The 25,728-nt window shown below is 46.2% G+C and overlaps 1 protein-coding gene across 1 annotated transcript in view; it reads left to right on the top strand.

Moving 5' to 3' along the window:
- The window catches only part of NBEAL2 (neurobeachin like 2), a 682,983-nt gene that overhangs the window by 531,444 nt on the left and 125,811 nt on the right, over positions 1 to 25,728 (top strand). Inside the window, exons 31-35 of the mRNA XM_078662556.1 lie at positions 2,566 to 2,871; positions 12,709 to 12,858; positions 13,777 to 13,934; positions 14,354 to 14,478; positions 23,292 to 23,418. Of these exons, the coding sequence (XP_078518682.1) occupies positions 2,566 to 2,871; positions 12,709 to 12,858; positions 13,777 to 13,934; positions 14,354 to 14,478; positions 23,292 to 23,418 (866 nt within the window). The remainder of the gene's footprint in view (positions 1 to 2,565; positions 2,872 to 12,708; positions 12,859 to 13,776; positions 13,935 to 14,353; positions 14,479 to 23,291; positions 23,419 to 25,728) is intronic.

The raw sequence follows: 25,728 nt of genomic DNA, 5'->3' as shown, positions 1-25,728 counted from the left end.
GAGGTTAGGACAGGCCGGTATGACTGGGGCCAAGATAGTTGGTGTCCTCCTCTTCTTTCTTCAGCATGGCTCTTCGGCCCTTCTTCTTCTCGCTTGTCTGAGGAGGCAACGTTCGGGGTTGCCCCTAAATACAAAATTTAGGGGTATTTCAGGTGGGTACAGGTCGGGACCAATGGGTCCTTCCCTTGGGGTGGTACACCCCCTATTATGCCACCCTCCCGTGGGAAGGCGGACATAAGCCTCACTTTGTTTAGCTGGGTCCCCTCATCTTCAAGATCGCGAGGATGAGTGTTGTGCTTTGTCTCGCCTCCCCCACATTAGTGGTGGGATTGGCAAAGGTGGGCACACCTCTCCTCCTATCTTGATTTTCCTGATGATTCTCCCTCCCAAAGTGGGGGTTAGAACCGGTGGGGGCCAGTTGCTAGGAGAAACAAATGGCTGGGTCAGCTTCCAAATGCAGCAAGCCTTTGAAGCTTCCTCTTCGTGGACCCTGCCCATCCTGGGTGAAGAGGTTTATCACCTCTACCCAGGATGTACTTTGTTTCAGGACCCTGAGAGTGGGAGGCTCTCAATCCAGGGGTCCAGAATCATGTCTGGGGGTGGCAGCTGGCGAGCAGCCAGGACATTAGAGTTAGGTCGTTTTTCAGGGAGCATCTCTAAGATGCCCTCTGGGTGCATTTGGCATTAAATCCCACACTGACATCAGTGTGGGTTTAATCTGCTGAGAAATTTCATACAAAAATTCCCAGAATTCAGTAAGGCCATTATGGTGCTGTGGAGTTCCTAATGATAAACTCTCAGACCATATACTCTTAATTGCTTTACTGTACTTACAAACTCTAAGAATGGACTTAGACACTAGGGGTACAGGGCTCATGCACCAGTACCCTAACCAGTGGTATAGTGCACGCAGCTAGAGGGGTGCCTAACCTATACCATAAGCGGTGGGTTGTAGGCATGGCGCACAGGTATGTGTGCCATGTCGACTCTTCACTTTTCTCTGTTCCAAAATACGCTTTCTGCAAGGGCAGTGTATGTGTGTTAAGGTATAGGATCCCTAAGGGTGGCACAATATGTGCTGCGGTCCTTAGGGGCCTTTCCTGGTCACAGTGCCCCTGGTACCCATGGTACCTATGACAAGCGACTTACATGTGGCCAGAGAGTTGCCAATTGGGTTTGCAAAGGTACAGTTTTAGGCAAAGAACATAGGCCCTTGGTCCCCAGTAAGCGGGAGCCATGAGCACACTTAGTCAAAGAGCACCAACATCAGGCAAAAAGTGGGGGCCAACCAGGCAAAAAGGGGCACTTTCCTACATATCCATATTTGTTGTGTGTTTTATGACTAAATGAAGTTGTGATAGGTATATTACAACTTTCTTTATCCATTAAATGTGCACTTATACTTTACTGCATTATAGCACAAACGTATGTAGTCTTTAAGGAACTCTTGTTTCGTTTTCTAAATCTCCATGCTGACTGTCCATCTACACAGCTATTGACACATAATTTGTGAATGACAGCATGGAGAGTCGATCAAAAGAAGGGCAACTTCGTGTATTTTTCAACTTTTAAAAATAAAAAATAAAGAAACACACGGATCTGTCTGTATTCATCTGTAACAAATCAGTAAAAATGGGAAACTGGGAGTGTAATTATGAAGCCAGGCATAATAAGTGAAAATTAAAATAAAGAGCAGCTCACACAACTGAGCTCAAAGCAACTAAGTATGTTTATATCTCAAATAAGTAGCATTACGACATTGAAATTTGGAGGGGGCAGGTCTGGATATGGAAGTCTTTCTTTCTGCGTTTGTCTCAGATTTTTGTGATGTTGTCAAGGTGATGACCACCAAAGCCCCTGATGTACCTCCTTTCAGTCAGAGATGGCTCTTTTTCAATCAGAAACTGACCAACTTTAAGGGCATTCTGTAAACCAGAGTAGAAGTATAACTCAGGTGGGCGTCAGGTGAATACATCTGAGTAGCCCGAGTCACAAATGTCCAGTATTTATGACTTGTAAACAGTTTCCTCTACTTGTTGGAAGAGCACACGTCAATTTAAGGACTTCTACCCAAGTGATAAGTTGGTTGGAAAGGAAGAAGAAGTCAACCAAGCAAATCCTTTCAGAGGGATTTAACATGGTCACCAAACTGAGGATCTCTTATCACTCCAGGGCAAAAGTTACTCTTTTACATGCACAGGCATTGCTTCGGTACATCTGTGTGCCGCTAGTACTCTGCCAGCGAAGTATTATGCAGAGTAATCTTAGTTTGATGAACCAACTCATCTGCCAACATTTTAGCAATGGAAGTTAAATCTCATACCAGTCTCAAATTGAACTAATCATAGTCCGCCTTTTGTTTTTATAAACTTTACATAAACTGCTTATTTCTAAAGGGGTTGTTTTGGGCTTTTTCATCAAAAAATGAGCTGTCTGTCATGTGTTTTCCTAAACTAAATTTACAGTACTTTAAAGCGTCTTTGAGAGTGTCTCGGTTTTGTGTTGGAAGTAAGTAGCACATGTGGTCAATGCACCACTTAAAGGTTATTTTTCATTGCACCCTAGATGCACTCCTCAGCATATGTGAAGCTCCACAGCCTGCTGCAGACGGCCTCTATCACGAAGAGAGACGAGGCCTGCTATCTGCTTGGCAAGCTGGAGGCCCCCTTGATGCAGTCTCTCTGTACTAAGACTGAGATGTTCTCCTGGCTGGTGCCCATCATTCGCACACTGATGGACCAGTGCTTTGAGACCTTGCACCTTCAGTACCACCTGCCCTCCCTGCCACCCACTAATGGCAGTCCCACCTTCTACGAGGATTTCCAGGAGTATTGCAGCAGATCCGAGTGGAGGGCATTCATCGAAAAGCACGTAAGTACACCTCTTCTGCCCCCCTGTTGTGATGGATGCAAACTTTTCATTTTTATGTAGACTCACCATTTTTAAATGTTCTCTAATAAGTAAAATATATGCAACCAATGTCAGTTTTGCAAATTTTGTCTACAGATGGATGAGATTCTTCATTTTATCAAATTCCTCCCAATAAAAGAAACAGAGAGGAAAAGTTAACAATGAGTGACAGATTGATAAAGCCTACAGATGTCACTAGAAGCCAAGGGTGGTATTATAGGCGAATAATTCAGCAGAATATTTTTTAATTGCACAATCTGGTTGTTTAGATTTGGGGTACCATAAAACAAGGGTATTTTGTTTCAAGTAAAGACCTACAACAGCAGTTAGAAATTAGAAACAATGTGTAGTTATGTCACAGTTAAATAAGATGTTTTTCTTTTGATTAGAAGTAATGAGATGCCAAGATACCAAACAGATCTAACAGAATAGAACATTCCTCTCATATGCTTAGAATTCAGGAGTGTCCCCTGCTTGGTGAACCTGCCATGAGTGGTCTACTGATTATGAAACTTGTTTGCGGACTTTTTTTGTGGCCCTGCCATTACACTAATCCAGAATGTGCACAGAGGCCTAGGACGGATCCTGTTAATGTGAGGTCAGGAACCTGTTCTCTGCCTGGAGGGGTGGGCAAAGCATACCCTCAAAATGGGTATAGAAATACTGTCCATGCCCTGAGTGAGACACACAAAGCTGCAGTGTACCAAATGTTGTGAACAGTGTGACTAGACCTTTCTCTCTGTCACAGAGAGGCTAGTCAGCTAACCCCTCTCATAATGCTGAGCTGTTATTTAAACCTTAGATCTTTGCACCGACATCCTTTGTGCATGTTGAGTACAACTCTGTAAGTAACTCTGTATGTGGTGAGAGTCTGAGTAATGGGAGCAGTGGGGTCTATATTTGGGTGCCACTCGATTTAGTATGATACAAGATGGATGGTGTATACATCATCCTCAGACAAATGAAGTGGTTTGACTGCATTCCTGTGGCATGAGCGTTGAGACCCAGATACTAAAGTGAAGGAGAATGGAGACAGTAAACCCCTTAGAATTTCTATGGGGGCGGGGTGTGGCTAGAATGGAAATTAAGACGTGGTGTCTTGTCTTCAGACTCCCATGGCCTTACACGCTGTCTAATCGCCCCTGGATTGGCCCAGTATACGCCTCCTGCAGGTTACTGCTGCCTGTGCCGTCAGAGGGTTGCCCACAGGGGCTGGGATGTGCAACAGCAATCGCTACAGCCACGACAAGTCTCCCGAGCCCAAGCGTGACATCCCCAGCCCAACATTTTGAGAGAGCATCCTGGGAGCACACTCCGCCCTGCATCAGGCCCTGGCCTCCCAGCCAGCGCCATCCACACTGGCCCTTGGACAGAGATGGCGAGTGATCTCCATCTGCGCCAACTGAAGAGGCCCCTTGATGTTTGACCAGAGGACCCTCATCGGCGGTGATCCCACTGGGTATAGGCGAGAGGGGGACCACTGGAGCAAGGCCTCCTCCCTCCCCCCGCAGTGAGTGATCTGATCGATGCACCTTGCTGTCGCCCGTGACCACAAAGGATTGCCCGCATTGGCAGAGAACAGTGACCGCTTCTAGGTCGACGAGTCTCCAGAAAGCAGGCGCGCCATCCCCCAGCCGTCCTCTCAGACAGGCACTGCGGGAGCATCCAGCATCCTGCATAGGGCCCCAGACCCAGGCCATCCACAATGGCACCTGGACACCAGTGGCATTCAGTATCCTCCTGCACTGTTTTTGTCTGGATGGCCGCAACCCCACCATGTAAGAATACACAGCCATGGAAGGGGTTTCCGACGTGCCTTGTCTCCCACCCAGTCCCCCCCCCCCCCAAATGAGTAATACGAATGGTGCAGGGGTGTCGGCGAACCAGGGTCAGGATCACTGAACTGCTCCTTGAAGCAAGGGCTGTGGCTGGGATTAGCTGGCTGGTCTGCAATGGCAACATCGACTTGCCCGTAAGCCTCACCTCCCTGCTACCTACCTGAGCTTCCGGAGCCCCCTCAGCCAAGCTGCTGTACCCGAGTGCCTACCCAGGAGCGTGATGCCTATGCTACTGGTAGCACTACCCTAGGCCTTCACCACCACTGGTGCTCTGAAGCTCCTGGGCCTTGCTCATTGGGCTCTGACCTGTGGACCTACACTGCCCTCCACCCCAAACAGAGACTATGTTTGTACCTGAGGAGATGTTTTCTGAAACCCTCCACACAAGGCGCAGCAAATTAGACCAACATCTATAAGGAGTGCCCCCACAGTACTGCTTGTTCAGAACTACGTCAGTCACCCCTGGGGGAGTCCAGTAACTGGTGGATGCCCTGTGACCCATTGGGCAACCACAGACTTTACAACACACTCGGAGGGTCTTGCTGGGTGTGCCCCCCTAAATGCCACTCCAAGCAATGTACCTGTGACTCCTCCCTGTCATCCTTGAGGGCTCCAGATGAGGGTGCCCTCAACAGCCAGCTGGGCCTGACTGCCTCCTTGCTCCCCCCGGTGCCTCCGGAACTGTCTAGGCAGTGAGGTGGAGAGTGTCTCCTCCTTCCCATACCTTTGCACCAAAACAGTTATGCCCTAAGTCTGCCAAGGAGACTTCTGTCACGTCACTTTGGCACAAAGCCTCAACAGATGAACCTGAAAGAAAGCACCCCACCAACAGCGGCAGCAGGATCCATGTCGGTACCTATTACACAGGAGTACATGGACCAATTCCTGAAGGCTATCCGCTCCAAAATCAGCTCCCTGCCTCCAGGATAGGCTGTGAGACATAGAAATAGGAGACGACGTGGATGACTTGGAACACACAGCAGACTCGGAAATGCTTTAGTGTAGAGTGGCCGCACTTGAGGAATAACAGGTGGAACCGCAGGCCAAACAGGAAGACTTAGAAAATAAGAGCTGCCGAAACAATATTCTCATTTGAGGTGTTCCCAGGAGTGCGGATGGCAAAGACATCATGGCCTTCATGCTGAATTCCTGCAGACAATCCGGGGTGACCTAGAGTCCCCTCACCAGCTCTATATAGGGCCGAATGTGTGTCTTCAGCTCTGGGATGCCCAAACGCTGTCCTCATGAGGGTCCACTTCTCCACCAAAAAAGAGGCTATCTTACGGGCCTTCAGGGGGAAATCCAATTTGGTATTTCACGGTCACACCATTCAACTCTTTCAGGCTCTTGCCCCTGTTACCCTACGCAAAAGTTGAGACTTCAAACTGGCCACTAATAAACTCTGGGACTTGAACATCCAATACCAATGGGCCCACCCCTTCACTCTTCTGTTCCCTTGGGAAAAAAACAGTGCTCCTAATGCTCCTCGGCTGAAACTGAAATTTACTAGACATTCCAGACGACTCATCCAGCAGAGGTTCTTCCCCCACCTGTGCGGCTACCGGGGAGGGACGGCGCCCAGTGGTGGTTGGTACATGTTGGGCATCACGATAGGCCTGCCAAACTGACTGCGCTCCTGGAGGCTAAACAAGACATCATTGCCCACCTGCCGAACATGGACAAGAAATTGTTCCCAATTGCCTTTATGATTGGCTGACAGCAATAATAACCAACCTCTGCTCCCTCAACAGGAGAGGACCTTGACATCCTCATGATATGCCCTCATCTACCTTTGGGCCCAGGCCCTGGCTAACGCTGGTCACAGAGGTCCGTAGAACTCTGCTGATCAGCCCTTTATGCCCACCACTTTGCTTCCCCAGTTGGCATGCCCTCTCCTGCTAGTCTGATGAACATTCCAACTGCCTGCCCTTCTCAATTTGTCCCTCAGGAGGGGGACTCTTCAAGTGGGGTCTGCACATCTGTGTGTCGGCACCCCCAGGACCAGAATGGAGCAGTTAGGCCCTTTTGACCTGCCTTTGTTTATTTCTTTTCTTGGTCTTTCAATCTTTATTGATTAGGTGTCTCACCGGTGGAGACTTACTCACACTCCCCTGACTTGCGCTACATGCTAACACATGCCGGTTGGTATGACATTGACACTGAGAATTCCCAGCTCCTTCACTGTGCCAGCAACACATTAGTGAAACACCCAGCTCACCGCCTGACCTCTGCTTGGGGCGGAGGCACCCATCACATAAGTTATTCTGGGTGTGCCCTTTTGGACATTTTCTTGTGCACGCCTGATAGCACAGCAGCCACATTTACTTGCCTGCGCTATGGCCTCCACACAACATACTAAATTAATATTGCTTAATGTCTAGGGCCTACATTCGCCTAACAAGTGCAAATAGGTCTGGTGTTACCTTCTTTTGCAAGACCCCAATGTCATCTTTCTTCAGTAGACGCATCTCCTTCGGGATGATTGCCACCGCATATCCTATCTGAAATACCTGCATCGCTTTTGGGTGCATGCCTCTACCAAAACATTCGGTGTGGCCATCATGTGCTAGGCAGGTTTGCTCCACAGTCCTGAAATCTACCAGAGACAAGGACAGTTGTTACGTGAAGCTGACTATATTACAGGGCACACACCCAGTAACCCTCCTTAAACTCTACCCTATCCAATCAGGCACAAGATTTCTATCTCCAGGATCTTCTGCGGGAACAGCTTATGAACAAGGTATGTAACATCATAGTGGGTGGTGACTTTAACCTGGTGTGGGACCCCGAGCTTTGGGGCACCAAGCTTGATCGTAGTGCTGCATCCTTCCAGGGCATGGGGGTGATGTCTACTCAGCCTAAACATGACCTTACTGACATGGGGTTGGTGGATGCGTGGTGATACAGACATCCTGACACACAAGACACACAAGACTATGCATGTTCATACTACTATATCGATTATCTCTTCCTCACTCATTCCCTGCCCTACTATCTGGAAGTAGTAGCCATATTGGACATATCCATCTCAGCCCATGTCCACGTAGACCTGGGGTGAGCCCTAACGTGGGCCTTTGTTATGGACCGACACATTGGAGATTTCCTCCACAACTACTTAGAAACCCGGTAGATAAGACCGAGATCCAAAAGTGCATTGCGGACTATTTCGACCTAAATGACCTCCCCAAACACGTTGAGATGATTTCAAGGCTACCATTGGGAGGGGGTGGATTTCAACAGATGCTATTGCGAGAGAGTCTTTTCTGATGGAGTCAGGCCTGGCGGCTAAGATTAAAGCCTTCAAGCGCCTCTATCAATCTACCTCCACCAGGCGCATCAATCAACAACTTGTGATACTGCGGGCCAGTTGAGAGCACATAGGACTAACAGTGCTGAGTGAACCCTTCTGGCTCTGAAGCAGAAGTACTACGAAGTTGGGGGAAAAAGTTGGTACTCTCCTTGCCTGAAAGCTGTGCCAGCAGCATGCCAGGGCCCAGATAGCCAAGATTCAACCAGGGGAGACAACTTGGGCGACTACCGAAAGGTCTAAGCAACATGCATTCCACAGCTACTACCAAACTTTCTACACCAAGGTGACTCCCCTCCGGACCTTATAGATTCCTACTTCCGTGCTTGTGACTGGACCTTCGTGACTCACAGCAAGCAGACTTTTTAGACACCCCTATCACCCTACCAGAGTTACACTGAGCTCTACAAGAGCTCCTGATCGGGAAGACGCCTGGCCCGATGGGCTGCCTGTAACTTTCTACAGAATATTCCTCCCCGCCCTTCAAGATCACATGTTGACACTAATAAACTCGCTCACGGTCAACACGGGACTTACCCCCACTATGGCGGCTGTGGAGATTGCCTTCATCTCCAAACCGGGCAAAGTCCCCATCCTATACTTCTCCTTCTGTCCCATAACTCGCCTGAATACGGACGCCAAGATCATTATGTAGATTTTTGGGGACAGGCTGGAACATTATCTCCATGGCCATATAGAGTCGCAAATAATATTCTCTTAATGGCGTGTTTGTCACAGTATCCCCTCGTCTTCTCTCGCTAGGCTTAGAGAAGGTATTTGACATTGTCGGCTGGACTATTAAAATTAGTTTAGGACTGCAAATGATTAATAGGATTGTGATAGCTTATGTTTGCCCGACAGCTACTATTCTAGTTAATGAACAACAAAAAAGCCTCATTCACCCAGCTAGAGACACCCAACATGAGTGTCCACTTTCACCCCTACTGTTTTCCCTGGCAGTTGAGCCCCTGGCCATCGCTATCCGGCAGACGGATTTCCATTGCCTTCTCTCGCTAGACGTAGAGAAGGTATTTAACAGGGTCAGCTGGTCTTTTCTTCGTGCAGGCCTCCATAAAATTGGTTTAGGCCTAGGCAAGATTAATAGGATCATGACATCTTATGTCTGCCTGACTGCCACTGTTCGAGTTAATGGACATCAAATAAGCATGAACCACCTTGCTAGAAGCACCCGGCATGGGTGCCCACTTTCACCCCTGCTGTTTTCTGTGGCTGGTGAGCCCCTGGCCATCAATATCCAACAGACGATGTCTATTGTGGGCATTTCTTTTGGTGGGTGTTCCCACAAAATAAGTCTCTTTGCAGATGAACTACTGATCTGATAGAGACATATAGCCGCAGATTCCTTAACTTAGAATATCTCCCCAGGCGTCAGACTGGATCCAGAATTTTTTTTCCCCCAGCAATACCTCTGCACGCCGGGAGGCGGCTTGGCTTGGCTCCCTCCTGACGTCGTCCACGGAAGTGACGTCAATGGAGCTTTATGAGCTCCTAAGTCTCTAGTGCCTACACTCCTATGTTGAACACAAGTTCTAAGGCCCCTCCAAAATATTCCTAAGTGAGGGTTGGAGCCTGTGTAAATCGGGAATTATATCTGGGATGTGTATATCAACCTACAGAAAAAGGTGTAAAAAATGAAAATAGGAGATGCCTCATGTAAGCAGCCATGAATAGCTGGTTGGGAAATTTACCAACTGGCTTTGCTTCTCATCATAGGACTTCTCTGATGCATGCAGGGATATAGTCTGTTGAATTTGAAGTTCTGTGATAGGAAAATCGAGTAGTGTCTACCTTATGTAGATCTATGATGAGAATTTCTAATAGCGTCTGTAAGCTTATCCGTGCAGCTAGTTGTGTTGGGTCCTCCGAACAAAAGACTTCTGGCCTCTCCAGATCTTTTGACCATCAGTTAAAAATGTGTCCAAAAGTCTACTGTGTATTTTAATCGTATAAACCCTAGGCGCATGAACAAATTATATAGCCTGACCATAGTGTAAGAATTACCGACATGTTTCATTACCAAGAAAAGCAGGTCAAGAGGACCACACTATCACCCAAAAGTGCAACCCACCTAAGAAGGAAGGAAAGAACAAAAAATATAGAAGTGGCAACCCATATATTTGGCAGGCAAAGCAAAAATAGTGTTTGTTACAAATTTGCATGCATATTTACCAAATGACCACTGGATAAATGCCTACCAGTGAACAATGTATTCAATTGCAGTGTGCATGCATGCTTTATGAACCACCTGTCACGAAACAACAAAAACAGTGCTAAAAAAAAAAATCAATTAAAGGTATGCTTGCTTTATTGTCAATACCATATTGAAACTGGAGTTCAGAAGCATGAGTTCAAGAAGCTTACACGCCATTATTAAGAAATGCCCATAGAAGGTAACAAAAATATTTGACTAATCCGAGAACGAGGATGCTGGGAGAATCCAGTGATGTGATTTGGGCTTGATAACCTATAAAAGGACCCTCACATCCATAAAACGGCTTGGAAGCCGAGCGTAAACAAGCACTGGCATAGCCAGCCACAGCCAGCCACAGCTGCATGTACCCCTCACACTGTCCCTAAGGTCCGAAAGTCAGTGGGTTGATCTCAGGCAAGTTTAATAAATAATGAGGCCAGCGTTGTAGCATGATTGGAGCCTTCCGGGGCTGAACGGACAGCTGACAAGGACGGAACTGGGACAGCTTTGGGAATGGAGGTTGTTTTTCAAACAAGCTGGAATAAACACTCTTGGTTGAAAAGAGCTGCAATAAACATCCTTCATTGAAAAGTTTAACGACCAAAACTCAGTGGACAATGGCTTGTCTCTGGTCCAGGAAAGGCCAATAAGTGTTAACTGCTTACTGCTTAGTATAGATGGTTATCTGGAGTGGACAGGACCAGTTTACAGCTTGAGCACTGCCTCTTTTGATTTGGAGATGCCAGGAAGGCCTACCTCTGTTCATACACAGGAAACTCATAGCCAGCTAGGCTCCAGTCACAATAGGCTGGAAAGCCAATTTGACCCTCCCAGGTAGAAGAGGGCCCAAGAAGCTGAAGACATGCCTGTATTGTGGCACCTTGAACCTGCCATCTTGAAACAGGGCGCTCCTAGGTAATTTTACAGTAAGGCAAATAGAAAGTGCTGAAAAGGAGATGGGGGACTGTGAGAATTTTTTAGGATTGGGTGGTAGCATTCCTCCATTCATTTGTTAGTGCACAGGATAAACGTGGCACCTCTTTCACCAATCCCTCAGAACATTGCTGGACCTGGGAAGTTTCCATCTGAAGAAGAAGCCTGATTTCTGGCTCCTGCTGTAGGAAGGGGACTCACACAAGGACTCCGGAATGCTGCCAGCACCCACAGACTGGAACTGCTCTCCATGGGTCATGTGATGGACCTCCTGTTTATCTACTTCAGGGATTTGAAAAGCAGAAGGACTTCTGACTAGAAGAGAGACTTGACTAAGGACTACACCCTCCAGGAGTAGTGCCCAGGAGTGGTGTTCAGAACTCCACCATGAGAACCTAGAGCTGAGGGACTGGCCAGAAGAAGCTTTCCCAGCAGTTGGAGACTAAGTCTGAAACTCAACCCTTTGACCTGCACGACCTGCTTGGTGTATCTGACCTCTGCTCCAAAGCGGTCCATCTGAAACTGTGCCTAGATTATTGTCCACTTTTCTAGGTGCTTTTTACCTGGGCACCTAGAAAAAGTCAGGCACCAAGGATCCCCTGCTCCTCTTAACCCATTTTGATGATTTTGATGCTCATTAAAATGTTCTCTATTTTTCTAAGTAGGTATGAGAGTTTCATTGTGAACTTTATTTTAAAATTGTTGGTACTGCCTGAACTTAGCATGCACACTTATCTGGGGATTGCCTACTGCTTATGCTATAACAACCAGGAGTTTAGCAGAGAGTCCCTGAAACCTATGTATTGACCTAACCAGAGTGGTGTTATTGAGTTGGTAGGGATACTCTCCTCTCACCCTATTTCTGACAATAATTACCACCCACCACATATGCTGATCCGTGTTCAAAAAGTGTTTTAGCAAGAATCTGAATGTAGCCCTTCTCTCGCAACAAGGGTCTTAATGAGCTCATTTACTTGAGCAAATTGATTGGGGAGGCAGCAGCCACTCAGAAAAGCCAATTGTATGTTTCATAGCTTTGTTGATAGTTCTGAGAAGTAGGATAATATTAACCACTGGCCTGTGGTATTTGTAACTACCAAAGTGTGAAATGCTTGTGTTTGGTCTTTATTGTGAATCATCAGGCTTCATTCAGCTATCTGCTAAAAAAAAAGGCGGAAAGTATTTAAGAAACTGGCCACTTATGTCTAGATGAGATAGATAGATAGAGGTGTTATTATTTGCCACTCTTTCTAAAGGCTAATTCTGTTCACATCTAGAAAAGGGGAAGAAATTAATTTACCTGTGAACATAAAGCAAAACGTACTGTTTTCTCAAAGTTGTTGGAGCAAATGTTATGGTCAATAACAAGGTATTTGTGATTGGGGGATAAATCCAAACATGATGGAAATGAAAAAAAAGTCAAAGCTGCAGTCCTTTTAGACCGCTACTGCTATTATTTTGGTGAATAATTCTGCTTGGCTATTTACCCCTCATCATCCTTTTATTAGGTTCAGCCTGCCATGTCACAGTTTGAGATGGATACGTTTGCCAAGAGCCATGACCACATGTCCAACTTTTGGAACTCCTGTTACGATACCCTGATGAGCAGCTCCCAGCGCCGTGAGGCTGAGAAAGCGGAGAGCCGGGCCCGGTTTCAGGTGAATGCATGGAAATGGTTTTGGGAATAGCAGGAACTGGCTTACACTTTGACTATTTCCACATCTCATCTCCTAAATCTTTTCCTGGTCATTGTATGGGCTGGTGGAAGCTACTCTTTGTGCAATATGCCAAGTAGAGTTGCTAGCTGTGTGACTTTAGATAAAGGTTCAAAGCATTATGGACCACTATTGCCCACACAGTGTGATGTATACCATTTATCTAACCTTAATAGTGGCTACATTGGTGAATATCTAAGCAGTTCCTGAAATTAAAAGATCGTCCTAGGGACATTAAGTTATTGTAAAACTTTTTCTTATCTTCTAAAAGAGGACTAAATAGTAACTTTGGCCTTGTTGCAATTTTCCGAACATTTTCACTTGTACAGAGTGTAAATCTGACTGTCTCTTTAATGAAATTGAAGATTAAGTTCCATAGTTTTGCTCCTGCCCATTTTACTGTTCCACAACATGTTTCAATTTGACGCGGTTTGCTGGTCGCATTTTTAATGGAGGCAGGCCTTTGAAAGAACAGTGAGACTGCCCCATAAGAAAATGTTATCATTCTCTTTGAAAAACGCACTAAAGCTACACGCTGGACTAGTAATTTCTGCTTGGTGCCATCAACTTATGGGGATATAGTGTTTGCATGATGACCACAGACTTGTCTGACACAAGTCATCAGAGCACCACAGAAGCACAAAGGGTATAGGCAGAACATTATACAGACATGCTAGACACTGGGTACAAATGTGGAACACACAGACACACAAACGATGCAGTAGACTCTGGATGCCGCAGTTGCCCTTGGTGCTGGGTCTTGCTTCCCTGTCTTCTGCACATTGGCAAGTGTGTGTGAGTCTCATTTGTCTTTATCTCTAACTCTGCCTTCCTTCTCATTGGTCTCCTATCCTCTCCTAGGATCTGGTCCTGGAGCCAGTAATGAAGCGGGCGAAGTATGAAAGCTTGCGGTACGCCAACCTTTTGAAGCAGATTGGCTGCCACCACAGTGCGGTCCTGCGACAGTGGAAGTCTCTTCGTCGGCTTCTGACATCTGCACGTGGAGCCTGGGCTGAGCGGTGAGCGGTCATAATTGTCACGAGAGGGGAAGTATGACTGATTGGTGAATTGTAACGTCAAATGACTTCTAAATATGGAATTTAAGGGTTTCTATACGTTGGAGAATAGAAAGACTTGGTAGACTTTGGGGAACTTTTCTGCCGTTACTCAGTGTGCATGCTTAAATGCAGGTATATCTATTATAGCTTTATAGCCTGCCATAGCTTCCTATACCGGCCATTACAGGCAGGCTCCAGTACTGGGCTTGGCTTCTATCGGCCATTAGAATCCCGGAGCACTCCATTGTCTTCAATGTTGTCGCAACATTCCAATGTTCTAATATTGATAATGAATGCTGTTGTGAACAATGATCGATGCTTGACACATGTCATTAAAAATCCATAATTTCCCTGCTCTTTCCTACCTTCCTCCATGCCAGCAGCCCTACTAATGTGAAGTGGAAGTTGTCGAGTGCTGAAACCTACTCCAGAATGAGACTCAAACTGGTGCCAAATTACAACTTTGATCCTCACGGCGAGGCGAGCGCTCTGCGGGACAATTCAGGTGAGAGAATACATGATGGCTGCAGGAGAGCTAACGCGGCTGGTATAAACTAAAACCACATAATTTAAAGCAGAATAAGAAAAAAAATTCCCGTCGTCAGATGATTGGAATTATAGCTTGTGAGGGAAAATCCTAGCGCTACTTTAAATATAACCCAAAGAGCTGAAATGCTGGCCTTCTTTTCAACCGTTTCTACATTGTCCCTAATGTCATGTCATAGGTGCCCAGTGCCGGTCTGTACTTCACATGCCTTGGTCAACAAAATAATCCTGTTGCATCACAATTTAGTGACCAATATAGGTCAGTCATGGAACGTCAGTCACAACTGTTAAGCCCGCGACCCATGCAGTATTTAATAGATCTCACTTGTTAACTCAACCTAAATCACTTTAAAACGGCTGTGGGACTCAGCTAATCGAGTATAAAAAATTGGGTCTGCCTAACTCATTGTAAGGCAGTTTCATTTAGTAAGCCTACTTGACTAGTTTGGAACCAATCTCTCTCTTGACAGTACCAGCTGGAAGGCATCCTCCCTCACTGTCTGCCTAATTCCTAATCCATTCAGTTTCCCTCTTTACCCCTCCCATCCATGATACAGCCTGACCCAATGTACCTGGCAGTCTTATTGGGAGACAGCCCCACTTGCTCTTAAGACCGTTCACCCTAATAGAAGGCAGTCTTACTTGTTGGGTCTGTTTCACTCGATGGAAGACAGTCTTAGAACGTCTGCTTAAAGCATTGAAGGACATTCATACTTTTCCTTGAGCCTAAATCCCTCACTACATTGTGTCAGTGGCCAGAGTTTTCTGTGGGGCCTCACTTATTGGATGGCATTTACATAAATAGTGTAGGTTCCCACCTGGTTCAGGATAAGCAGGACTATCCGCAGATTGGGAACGCCCCAGTCCCCATTTTATTATATGCGGATGACGCAGTAATTATGGCACGGACTCAGATAGGTCTCCAAAGAGCTATCACTAAATTTTCAAATTATATGAATGATAGAGGCCTAAAAATAAATATAAGCAAAACATTTACTATGTGTTGTACTACAAGTAAAAAACCATCTCATGCAAAACTTTCATTTTAAAAACAAAAATAAATACGATTGATAAATTCTCGTATCTGGGTATCAACTTTGAGAAATCAGGCACATGGTCATCTGCGTCGCATGCAAGAAAATTGGCTTTTTCCAAAGCCATAGGTGCTGTTTGCAACTTTTCCAACAAGGTGGGTGGACGACCAGTTCCAGAGCTTGTGGACATATATAAATCTGAATGTGTATCCACAGCGATATACGGGGCGGGGATCTGGGGAATAGCAGAGGTTCACAATATACAACTTTGTGAGAATGCGTTTTTGCGCTATCTCCTAGCCGTCCCGGGTTCCACCTCTACTTACTAGGAGGAGCAATCGGAAGAAGCTCCGGGGCTTGGGATCACCTTCCTGGTGAAAATCCCTGGTTATGCCCCCCCCATCCACCCTGCTACCCGCTCCTTTAGAAAAGGGATAACGGCGGCTACATTGACATCCCGGACAACCAAAATAGCGTTTCCAAGCAGATTTCCTTCCTGAAAGCTCTCGACGCGACAACTGTTTCCTAAGACTGCCTCGGACCCTAGGCTGCTGGCTGGGGTGGACACGGGGCCCGAGCTTGCTGGAAGCAGACCGCCCCGGATCTGGCGTCTTGCCCTGGCTGCGGTAGCGAAACGGTCCCCATTTGTGGGAACAATCGCCAGACCGGATCATTTGAGATACCGATCTCAGGGTCGGCGGGACGGGAACATTCCGGTCTGTGAGCTCCGAGCCTCCTGGAGCCTGTTTGTTTGTGCAAATGATCGCCGCGCTGGAGCACTGAAGTGTTGGCCTTGGGACGTCTGGGGGTCTGTGGAGCGGGTACGCTCGGGTCTCCGACCTCCGTCCTCCGAGCCTCCTGGAGCCTGTTTCTCTGGGGACGCGGAGTTCCGTGGCGGCCTTGGTTTGTTGCCTGATCGTATCAAGCGGGCTGCTCTGCCCCCACCCCTCGGCATCGGCCGAGCCTCCTGGTGCCTGGGTTTGTGCGGGCGCGGTGTCCCGTGGCAGCCGCTCATCGGGCCGGACCGCAGCTCTGCTGATGCAGAGCCCGACCGGAGCCATCTTGAGGGCTCCCGTGGGGCCGACCCCTGGTCGAGTGAGCTGGTCTGCGGGCCCCTCTCGTCCTGGCCGCCTCATTGTCCTGAGAGTTCTGCTGGGGCTACTGACCGATTGATGAGAGGACGGATCCTCCCTGCACCGTAAGGTCCCCCGGCTCATGCAGGAAGTCCGCTGCGACTGATCCGGAGGACAGACTCCGGCGACACTGCCCTCTCTCCAGCGCCATTTTAGTAACGCCAGTCTCGCCAGCTCCTACGGTTTTGGCTGCAGCGTCACCACTACGCCCGGAACACAGACTTCTACCACAGATTTGACCCCGACGACTGTACACACAGTGAGTGGCGTCCTCCCATCCTGGGAAGAAGAGGGCAGTCTCTCGATTTTGTGCTCATTTCCCAGCGCTGATGAGGGCGGGCTCTCACCCCGAACTTCAGCCCCTAGACTTGACTTAAGCATACCGCTCACCTACTGGGGCTCACATCACCAATCAGGAGGCTCCCGAGACCCACATTATGCCTTGAGCTCAAGATACATCTTTATCAATTTATTTTTTCCAATCTAAAATGGCAGCGCCCCCTATCTACCTATCCTTAAACCTTGTTCCCCCCCCCCGGCCAAACTGCTAACCCTGGAGCTGGGTTCCCAACCTAAAATGGCGGCGCTCTGCCTCTATCTATTTCTCTAGCCTCTCCCCTCTCTGCCCCCGCTGATGTATCTTCACCCCCAGCGAGGCTGCGCTACCAGTGCACTAATTTAAAAGTGCTTTTAACTAATGTAAGTGTATTTCTGCCTCCTGACTTCTCTCTGTCCTAAGAATACCTGCTACTACCTGTTCTTCCTATCCCCTTGCCTCTCCCCTCCTCCGATGAATCTTCACCCACAATGAGGCTGTGTTTCAATTGCACTAATTTATAAGGGCATCTCTGCCCTCGAGATTCTCTCTGATCCCAGGATTACTTGCATCTACATATTCTTCCTTCTCTCAAGCTTCCCCCCTCCGCCCCTTCTGATTAATCCTCTCCCCTAGTAAGGTTATGTTACTAATTTAAAAGTGCATTTCGACCTTCTCAATTCATTTCTGGCTCTAGGATTACTGGCAAGGCTTGTAAACTTCGGCCCTAAACCCCTTGCCTGTCTCAAAATTAGCGACCGCCACTGCCATCTCTCTATCCTTTAACTTATTCTTCTGCCCCTCCCCATATCAACATGACACGTCCCACCTTGACTTGGAACGGGGAAAACCCCATTTCCTTGGTCTACCCCCCCCCCACCTCTCCAAAACCGCTGCTAAATCTTTCAAGCATGCCACCTTAAAAAGCCACCCAGAGATGTTGGTAACCGACTTGCGATACAACTCGGACAGTGGTACTTGCATAAACGACCTCATCTTCTACTCCAAAAGAATTGCAGCCTGGCGCAAACCCTTTATTCACCTCCTTAACGTTCGCTCATCGAGAAACATTCCATATGGCACCAAAATCTCAATTGCCCCCTCCTCCACGCTCCGAGCTGAGATTACCATTACCCTTTACAAAAATGGCATCATTCTGATCCAAGCCTCACTCAATAACCTCAATAAATGTGCCGATCTTTTCTCACTTCTTAGAAATCATGTACACGACTCGGATAAGGTATCCAACTCCCGCACCTTAGGCCCTACGTCCTACCAGTCTACCTTGCCTATCATCCCGCCTACCCCACCACCACGGCTTCCATCACTGTTCATCCTCCCCCCTACCACGTCCACTAACCCTGGCCAGAGATCCTCCCCTACTCCACTGATCCCCCCCATCTAACGCCCCCACCAACCGCGAATCCGGCTCTCCCCCAAAAACACCGACCTCCGCTCTAACCTACCCCTCACCTGACTCCCTTATAGATCAACCTAACCTCGCCAAACTCAAAATACCCCAATCCTCCCCCCTAAGATCGCCCTCGACAACCTGATGTCGCCTCAATCCTCCCACCCTAAGTTCGCCGACCCTCCCATGCACCTTCTTCTGCAAACATCCCTGCCTCCTATCTGAGGTAGAATTCAGAGCTCTTGCATTCACTTATAACTCTACCTCGGCCACCTCCTCTTACTCGGACCTTACGGGGGAAGAAATGCTAGCTATCCTCCAAGACTATAACGCTGCCCAAGACTCCCCCTGCCCGCAAGATTCGAGTCCTAAACAGCACATCTGCACAGTCTCCATCAACCCCAACAGACCAGCTACGCTTCACACCAGATCTGTGGTTAAAAGCAACCTTGCGCCGGTGCTTCTATCCTCCCTGACACTCCCACGGAATCCCCTATATCGGGCCTCTTAATTAACTGCCGTCCGGCAGTTAAACATGCCTCGGATATCGCTGACCTCATCCTCAATAAAAATTTAGACCTAACTATTCTAACCGAATCCTGGCTCAATGAATGCTCGTCCCCTTGCCTCGACCTACTAGTCCCCCCCTAACTACAACATTGCTAGGCTAGACAGGCTCTCCATCAAAAAAGGTGGAGGCATCGCCTGCATCTACCGATCCTCCCTCTCGGTAACGGAACTCCTAGATGACTCCACTGAATCCTGCGAATACCTCGCCCTCTCCATTTCCAGCAACTCACTACACCTCTGCAACTTGCACATCTTCTACCCCCCCCCCTGCCCCCCCCCCCCTGGCTCAAATGACTCTTTCACTGACCTCCTCTTGGATATCATCACAACCAAGATTCCCTCCAACACGAAAGAAATCCTCCTTGGTGACTTCTACCTGGAATGACCCTAAAGACCCTCACGTCAACGCTTTCAAAGACCTCCTCTCTGATCAAGCTCTGTCCCAAGCTTGCTCGCTGCCTACTCACTCAAAAGGGGCCACCCTGGAATGGATCATCTCTAAAGAAACCGCGGTCAAACTTATCTTCATAGACCCAATGCGACTGGTCTGACCACCATATCATCTCCTTCGTCCTTCCAGGGACCTGCAAGTCAAAGACACCACAATCTGTGATCCCCAAGCGCTGGATTAGAGACACTAAAAAGCTTGACCGTATCAAATTGGAAGCACGCTGCAATTCCGATCTTGCCCCCCCTCTCATATTACTGCGGTCAGTGACCTCAATGATCATTACTCAGAATCTATTTCGAACATCCTGGACGATCTGGCTCCTCTAAAACTAAAAAGGTCACAAATCAAAGACAGAAACCCCTGGTTTTCTGATTACCTCAACATGGAAAGGAGAACCCTAAGAAAAACTGAAAGAATCTGGAGACAGTGCCCCTCTGCTGAGCACCTTAAACTTCTCCGACAGGCAAGAAACTCTTACAACAAACACATCTTGAACTCAAAAAAAGAATACTTCAGATCGGAATTGGGGAATGCCAGAAACAGACCCCGCAAGCTCTTTGAGCTGATCAAGCACCAATCTAATAAACTGGCTAAATCTCAGAAAGAATCCCCTAAATCACTAATATCCTCGGAGGAATTCTCCTCTTTCTTTACTGATAAAACCAAGGCTCTTGAAACTGAACACAATACCGCTGTTTACTCTCATCCCCTCCCTGACCTCCCCCCCTTCTCTGCGCTACCCACACTGGCCCCACCTAAAAACCAAGCTCACTGGACTGACTTCGAATACTACGACGAAGAATCCATCTCCAAAATCCTCTCTACCTTGAACCCCAATAACCACTTCAATGACCTCCTACCATCTAACTGCCTCTCCCCGGTCACCCATGCCATTATTCCCTGCTGGACCTCAATAATCAACGCCTCACTTCAACAGGGCTCTATCCCTGACCCCTTGAATGGTGGTCAAGTCCTTCCTATCCTAAAAAAGCCTTCTCTGGACCCCGCTTCCCCTGACAACTTCAGACCTATCTCCAATATCCCTCTGTTAGCTAAAGTGTCCAACAGCAACTAAGTCAGCACATCAATAACTTCCACCTATTGGACAACCTTCAATCTGGCTTCAGACCGGGGCACAGCACGGAAACCACTATGCTGCACATCGTGGATGATGCTCTCCAAGCCCTTGACCAAGGCAAAACCTGCCTTCTAATCCTCCTAGATCTATCCTCCGCCTTCGATACGGTCAACCATGATAAGCTACTTGAACGTCTTAATCTCAGGATGGGGCTCGATGGTGTTGTCCTAGATTGGTTTAGGTCCTTCCTTCATAACCGATCTCAAAGATTCCTCATAAATGGCATACTTTCAGCTCCCACCCCAGCCACAGTAGGTGTCCCCCAAGGCTCAACCTTATCACCCACCCTCTTTAACCTTTATTTAGAACCACTCACTGAAGTTCTCTCTACCGCCAACATCTCCTATCATATGTACGCGGACGACACCCAAATATACAACAATATTTCATCACTTGAGGAGATCATTACCTTGAACGAGACCCTGAAACTAACTGTCCAATGCCTTGCCGCTAACCAATTGAAACTCAATGCAAAGAAAACAGAATTCCTCCTGATCTCCCCCTCCAAAGCCAACCCTGAGATCGAGACTTGGAACAAAGCTATCACAGCCTTAAATTGCCCGCCGACCATTGTGAACTCTGCCAAATCCCTGGGCATACTCCTCGACAGCAACTTGAACTTGCGTGACCACATCAACTCAATGGCTAAATCAGCCAGATTCCACCTGATCTACCTGTGGAAGTTGAAACCCTTCATAGATGCTCTAGACTTAAAAATGGCAGTCCAAGCACTAGTCATATCAAGACTGGAATATGGGTGTTCCACCGTCACCGATTTACCCAAAATCTCCCTGGCTCCTCTAAAAGCCTGCCTCAACGCGGTCGCAAGATTACTCACAGGCACCAGGAAATTTGACCACATTTCTCCACATCTGAAAGCACTAAACTGGCTCCCTGTGGAGGCCAGAATACAACTGAAAATTGCTTGCATCACTCACAAGGCCCTCTACACAATCTCCCCTGCCTAGGTGCAGAAACTGGTGATGTCTGGGGGAACTAGGAACTCCCGGTCCGCTCGAAACCTCCTGCTCCAACCTGCTCGCTTTCAGAAAAAAGAACCTACAATAGGGCATTCTTCGGAGCAGCACCAAGAATCTTGAACTCTCTCCCGCCGGACATCCGAAAAATCCCCTCTCTATTACGTTTCAAGAAGGAGACCAAAACCTTTTTCATCGGCAAATTTCTAGGCTAAAGACATGCTTGCACCTACCACAGTGTGCCTATCGAATACTTAACTATTGCCTCCTCCGCTGCCTACCAACTCGCCCTGATACGTAATTCTGTGTGGCTTTTGTTTTTTGCTTTTACTTGGACAACTATAACTGTATCCTATGCTCCTCATCTTCCCTATCCCTCCCCAAACCCTGTATATTTCTGCACTTGAATTTTTGTTGCCTTCTTATCTTGCTTTGTTGCCTTGTTTACCGTGTAACTGTGTAAAGTGCTCTGATACCCTCACTGGTCAGGCTCGTGCTCTATAAAACATTAAAATAAATAAATAAAAATAAATATATATCGGACCTTATTAAACTTAATCCCCTCCTTTTATGGCATAAGGTGTGGTCCACGGATGAGACCGGTTTTAACAGAGATATAATCAAGGATTGCCTTAATTTAGAGGGGGTTACCAGGATTTCCTGTATTAAATATGTAAAGAAACTATCTTATGATATTGGTTATCCAGAATACTTCGATTCCCCAAACTGTCTAGAAACTGTATCAAGGAAGAACTTGAAAGAAATTTGTTTAAACTTTCTAGAAAACAAGCGTTGGCTTACAGAGAAATGTAAGACATCAGTTATGGAGAACCATCTGATGCTTCAAGGTCAGGGAATTCAACCGTATATAACACAGGTCCAAAGTTGTTATTCACGCATGCTACTCGCACGCTTTCGTGGGGGGACTTTTTTTAGACTGGTTAAATTTCCAGAGGTTAACTCCTGGTCTAAAAACTTGTCACCATGTCCATGTGATGATACATCTGCTCAATCAACGCTACATTGCACACTTTTTTGCAAATTTTATGATCTGCCAAGGAAAAGATTTTTAATATTTATCCTGAAAAAGTGGGGTCTTAGACAGTGTAGAGCAGCATTTTTGAGGCTTCAAATGCTGGAGGAAGAACTGATTATGTTACTCATGTCGTCTTTTTAAAAGCTGTAATCAGACATAGCATTACAATGATTTAATGTATAATTAATCTGTCTGAGCCAGTTATAAAAAAAAAATAAAAAAAATTCTATGTACCTAAAATGAGCTGCTTTTTTCTATTGTATTATAATGATTCATAGTCATGTTTATGTAACTTTTATGGTCAATTTTTTATAATGTAAATTGTTTTTTTTATCGTGCTTTTATGGTTTTTTTAATCAAAATCGAATAAAGCAGTCTTTGACTTGACTTGATTTGGATGGCATTTTCATTAGGTGACCATTTTAGTGGCCGCCTTGAAGGCCTTCAAAAGTGTCATTGGGTGGCTCTCTCGATTCATCAGGCTAGTGGCATTCGCCAGCTGTTCTTCCAAGGCCATCTGAGATCAGTTCCGCCCCATATTCCACCCACTCTTACCTTTTCAGCGAGCCCTGTCACACACTACAGTCATTTTTCTTGTTAAATGGGTGCTTGTGCATGTGCACGGTTCTTACTTGAGTGGTCACACTTTGCTGGAAGATAAGACTCGATGATGTGCCAGAATTCACACAATCTTTGTATTTGTCAGGAGGCGATCACCTCACAAACCTCACAGAGCCCCTGCCATTGGCTGTAGCGAAAGAAGCAAAGGTCAGCGAGATGGAGGATGACCAACTGGGGGACGAGGATCTGAAGTTTCTGGATAACCTTAACCAGTAAGTTGTCCTCTGCATGTTGTCTGTGTTCTGTTCCTTCAGTGACTGTTGAAATAGTGGAGAGGTTGTGTAGTTTCACGCCTTTTTTAGTACATAAAGGCTACTGCAGTAATCAATAACTCCACAGATTGGTTTGACTGTTTTGTTTCTAAAAGCCACAGAAACTTCTGAAATGTGACCGGTGGTGGCACAAACATAGGCATAATTATAATGTTCCAGGCCACTCCCTAATTTCCTCATGATTGACATGTTTTACGCCATTTCCACCTTTTCTCATATCTGCAATTTCACTATTTGTTCCGGTATGCCTTTTTTGGATTTTTTGTAAAAATATATGTTGCATTGTCACAACATACACCAGATAATGTAACACAAGCTGTACATTTATTATTATTAGAGCATTGCAAGCCACCATGGAGTCCCATGACTGTACGTCGAGACACTAGGTTGAAGACCCAGAGCCTTTATAAGGCTTTCATAAAGTGACCTGCTGGTTTCAAATAGTTTCCAGTACTGTATTACTTAGCAGTGGGCAAAACCAAGTTATTCAACTATATAAACTAGCATTCGCAATGCAATCAGTCTCACCTTTGGGACCATATATGTATTTAGCTATGCAGCCCATTAGCCTGAGTGCTGAAACATCTACTGTTGTTTAACTTGGAGGGAAAGTAAGCACCGAACTGCGTGACACGCCAGGTATGGGAACACATGGAGAGAAATATTCCCTTTCAGCTGGAAATGGTATAGTCCAAAGCTCTGTTTTTAATATAAAATCAGGACCTTTGTGGTCATATCACTGAAAATATAAGATTTGAACAAAATATTATTGTCTACGGGTGCTTGTGGAAGACAATTTCTATGGATTGGAATCTAGAGAATACTAAATGGATTCTAGTATTTAACTGACCTCTACAGGTCGTTTCTATCAAGACAGTTAAATGGAGTCAGTTGAACAGAAAAAAAGTCCCCAAGTGGAAGCAGAAAAGGCCTAGGGCTGATCTCCAGAACCCACACAGTACATTCACATATAAGTATATACTAAAGTATATACAAGGGGTCTCGAATGCTCGACCTAAAAAACATGTTACCATAACGTAGTGTGTGATGCAATATATGTGGGTAGCTGCTGCCACCTGCAGGCTAAATGTTGAACAGTTACTGCTGGGCGGTCACTTCTGGCTTTTATTAAACTAGTATATGCCAGTAGGAGTGTTCATTTCCTATTAGAGGTAAGTTATTGTGTCATAAGCTCTCTATAACGTGCTGTCACCGATGACAAAGTTACCTAGGTGTTCAATTGTGCTATATTTAATGATTTGTGCAATGTGTGTACTGAATGTGGCCACGGAATGCAACTAGTAAGAACATAATGACTGAAGGAAGAAGAAGAGCTCTATACTTTTAAGTGATTAGACCAGTTACAGATTTGCCATTGGGCAGTTTACTCAATTACTCAATTGAGTGTGGCTAGTTTTGAAACATTGCTTTTACCTTTGTATTTTTTATCTTTTCTTTCTGCTTAATATGGCTTATTTTGCTTTTATATGTTACTGCTTGTATTTGTCTTTAAATTTTGGTTCTGCGTGTGGCACTGTGCCTGTTGTTTTTTTACTTGGATATTTCTTTGTTGTATTGCCCACAGCTGGGTGCATATTGGTCTTTTGTGTGGGTATATAATATTGGTACTAACCTATGTGTGTTCCTTCCCTCTGTTACCACTACAGATGTCTCTTGATCTTACTATTGTATTTCCTTCTTGGTTTGCTGTATTGTTCAGCTGTATTGTTCAACTTGTTTCCATTCTTGTGTTTCTTGTTCTTCCTCATTTTCTTGTTCTTGTTTTTTTTCTTTTTATACTTTTTTGACCTTTGCCTTGTTATTTTGATGCTTTTTGTCTTATTCTTGTGCTGCCATTTCTTATTCTATTTGTTCCTAATCTTCTTGTCCATGTTCTCTTTGTTCTGCATCTTTGCCACAGGCTTGCAGCTGTAAGTAAATTAGTTACAATACCTCAAAAGTACTGATTGTATGCACTCCAGAGGGGTGAAATATTTAGGCGACACTTAAGGATTCTCTTGCGACTGGCAGATTGTGCGGAAATCTCCAAAGAATGTGCTTAAGCAAATAGGCATTTATTCTAATGTTCCCTGCCTTCTTCTCTTGGAATACATTTAGAATGCAACCCAAAAAAGAGGGAAAGATATATTATTTGCCTTTGGTAGTCACACAGTTCCTTAGTTTCATAGATAAGGCAAAAGCCCATTAATTCACAAGGGTGTCAGAGTAGGTTTCTGGGCCGTGTCTTGT

Source organism: Lissotriton helveticus, chromosome 10 (genome assembly GCF_964261635.1).
Source record: "Lissotriton helveticus chromosome 10, aLisHel1.1, whole genome shotgun sequence".
Lineage (NCBI taxonomy): Eukaryota > Metazoa > Chordata > Amphibia > Caudata > Salamandridae > Lissotriton > Lissotriton helveticus.
The sequence above is the reverse complement of the archived record's forward strand: the minus strand, read 5'-3'. Positions and strand labels throughout refer to the sequence as shown.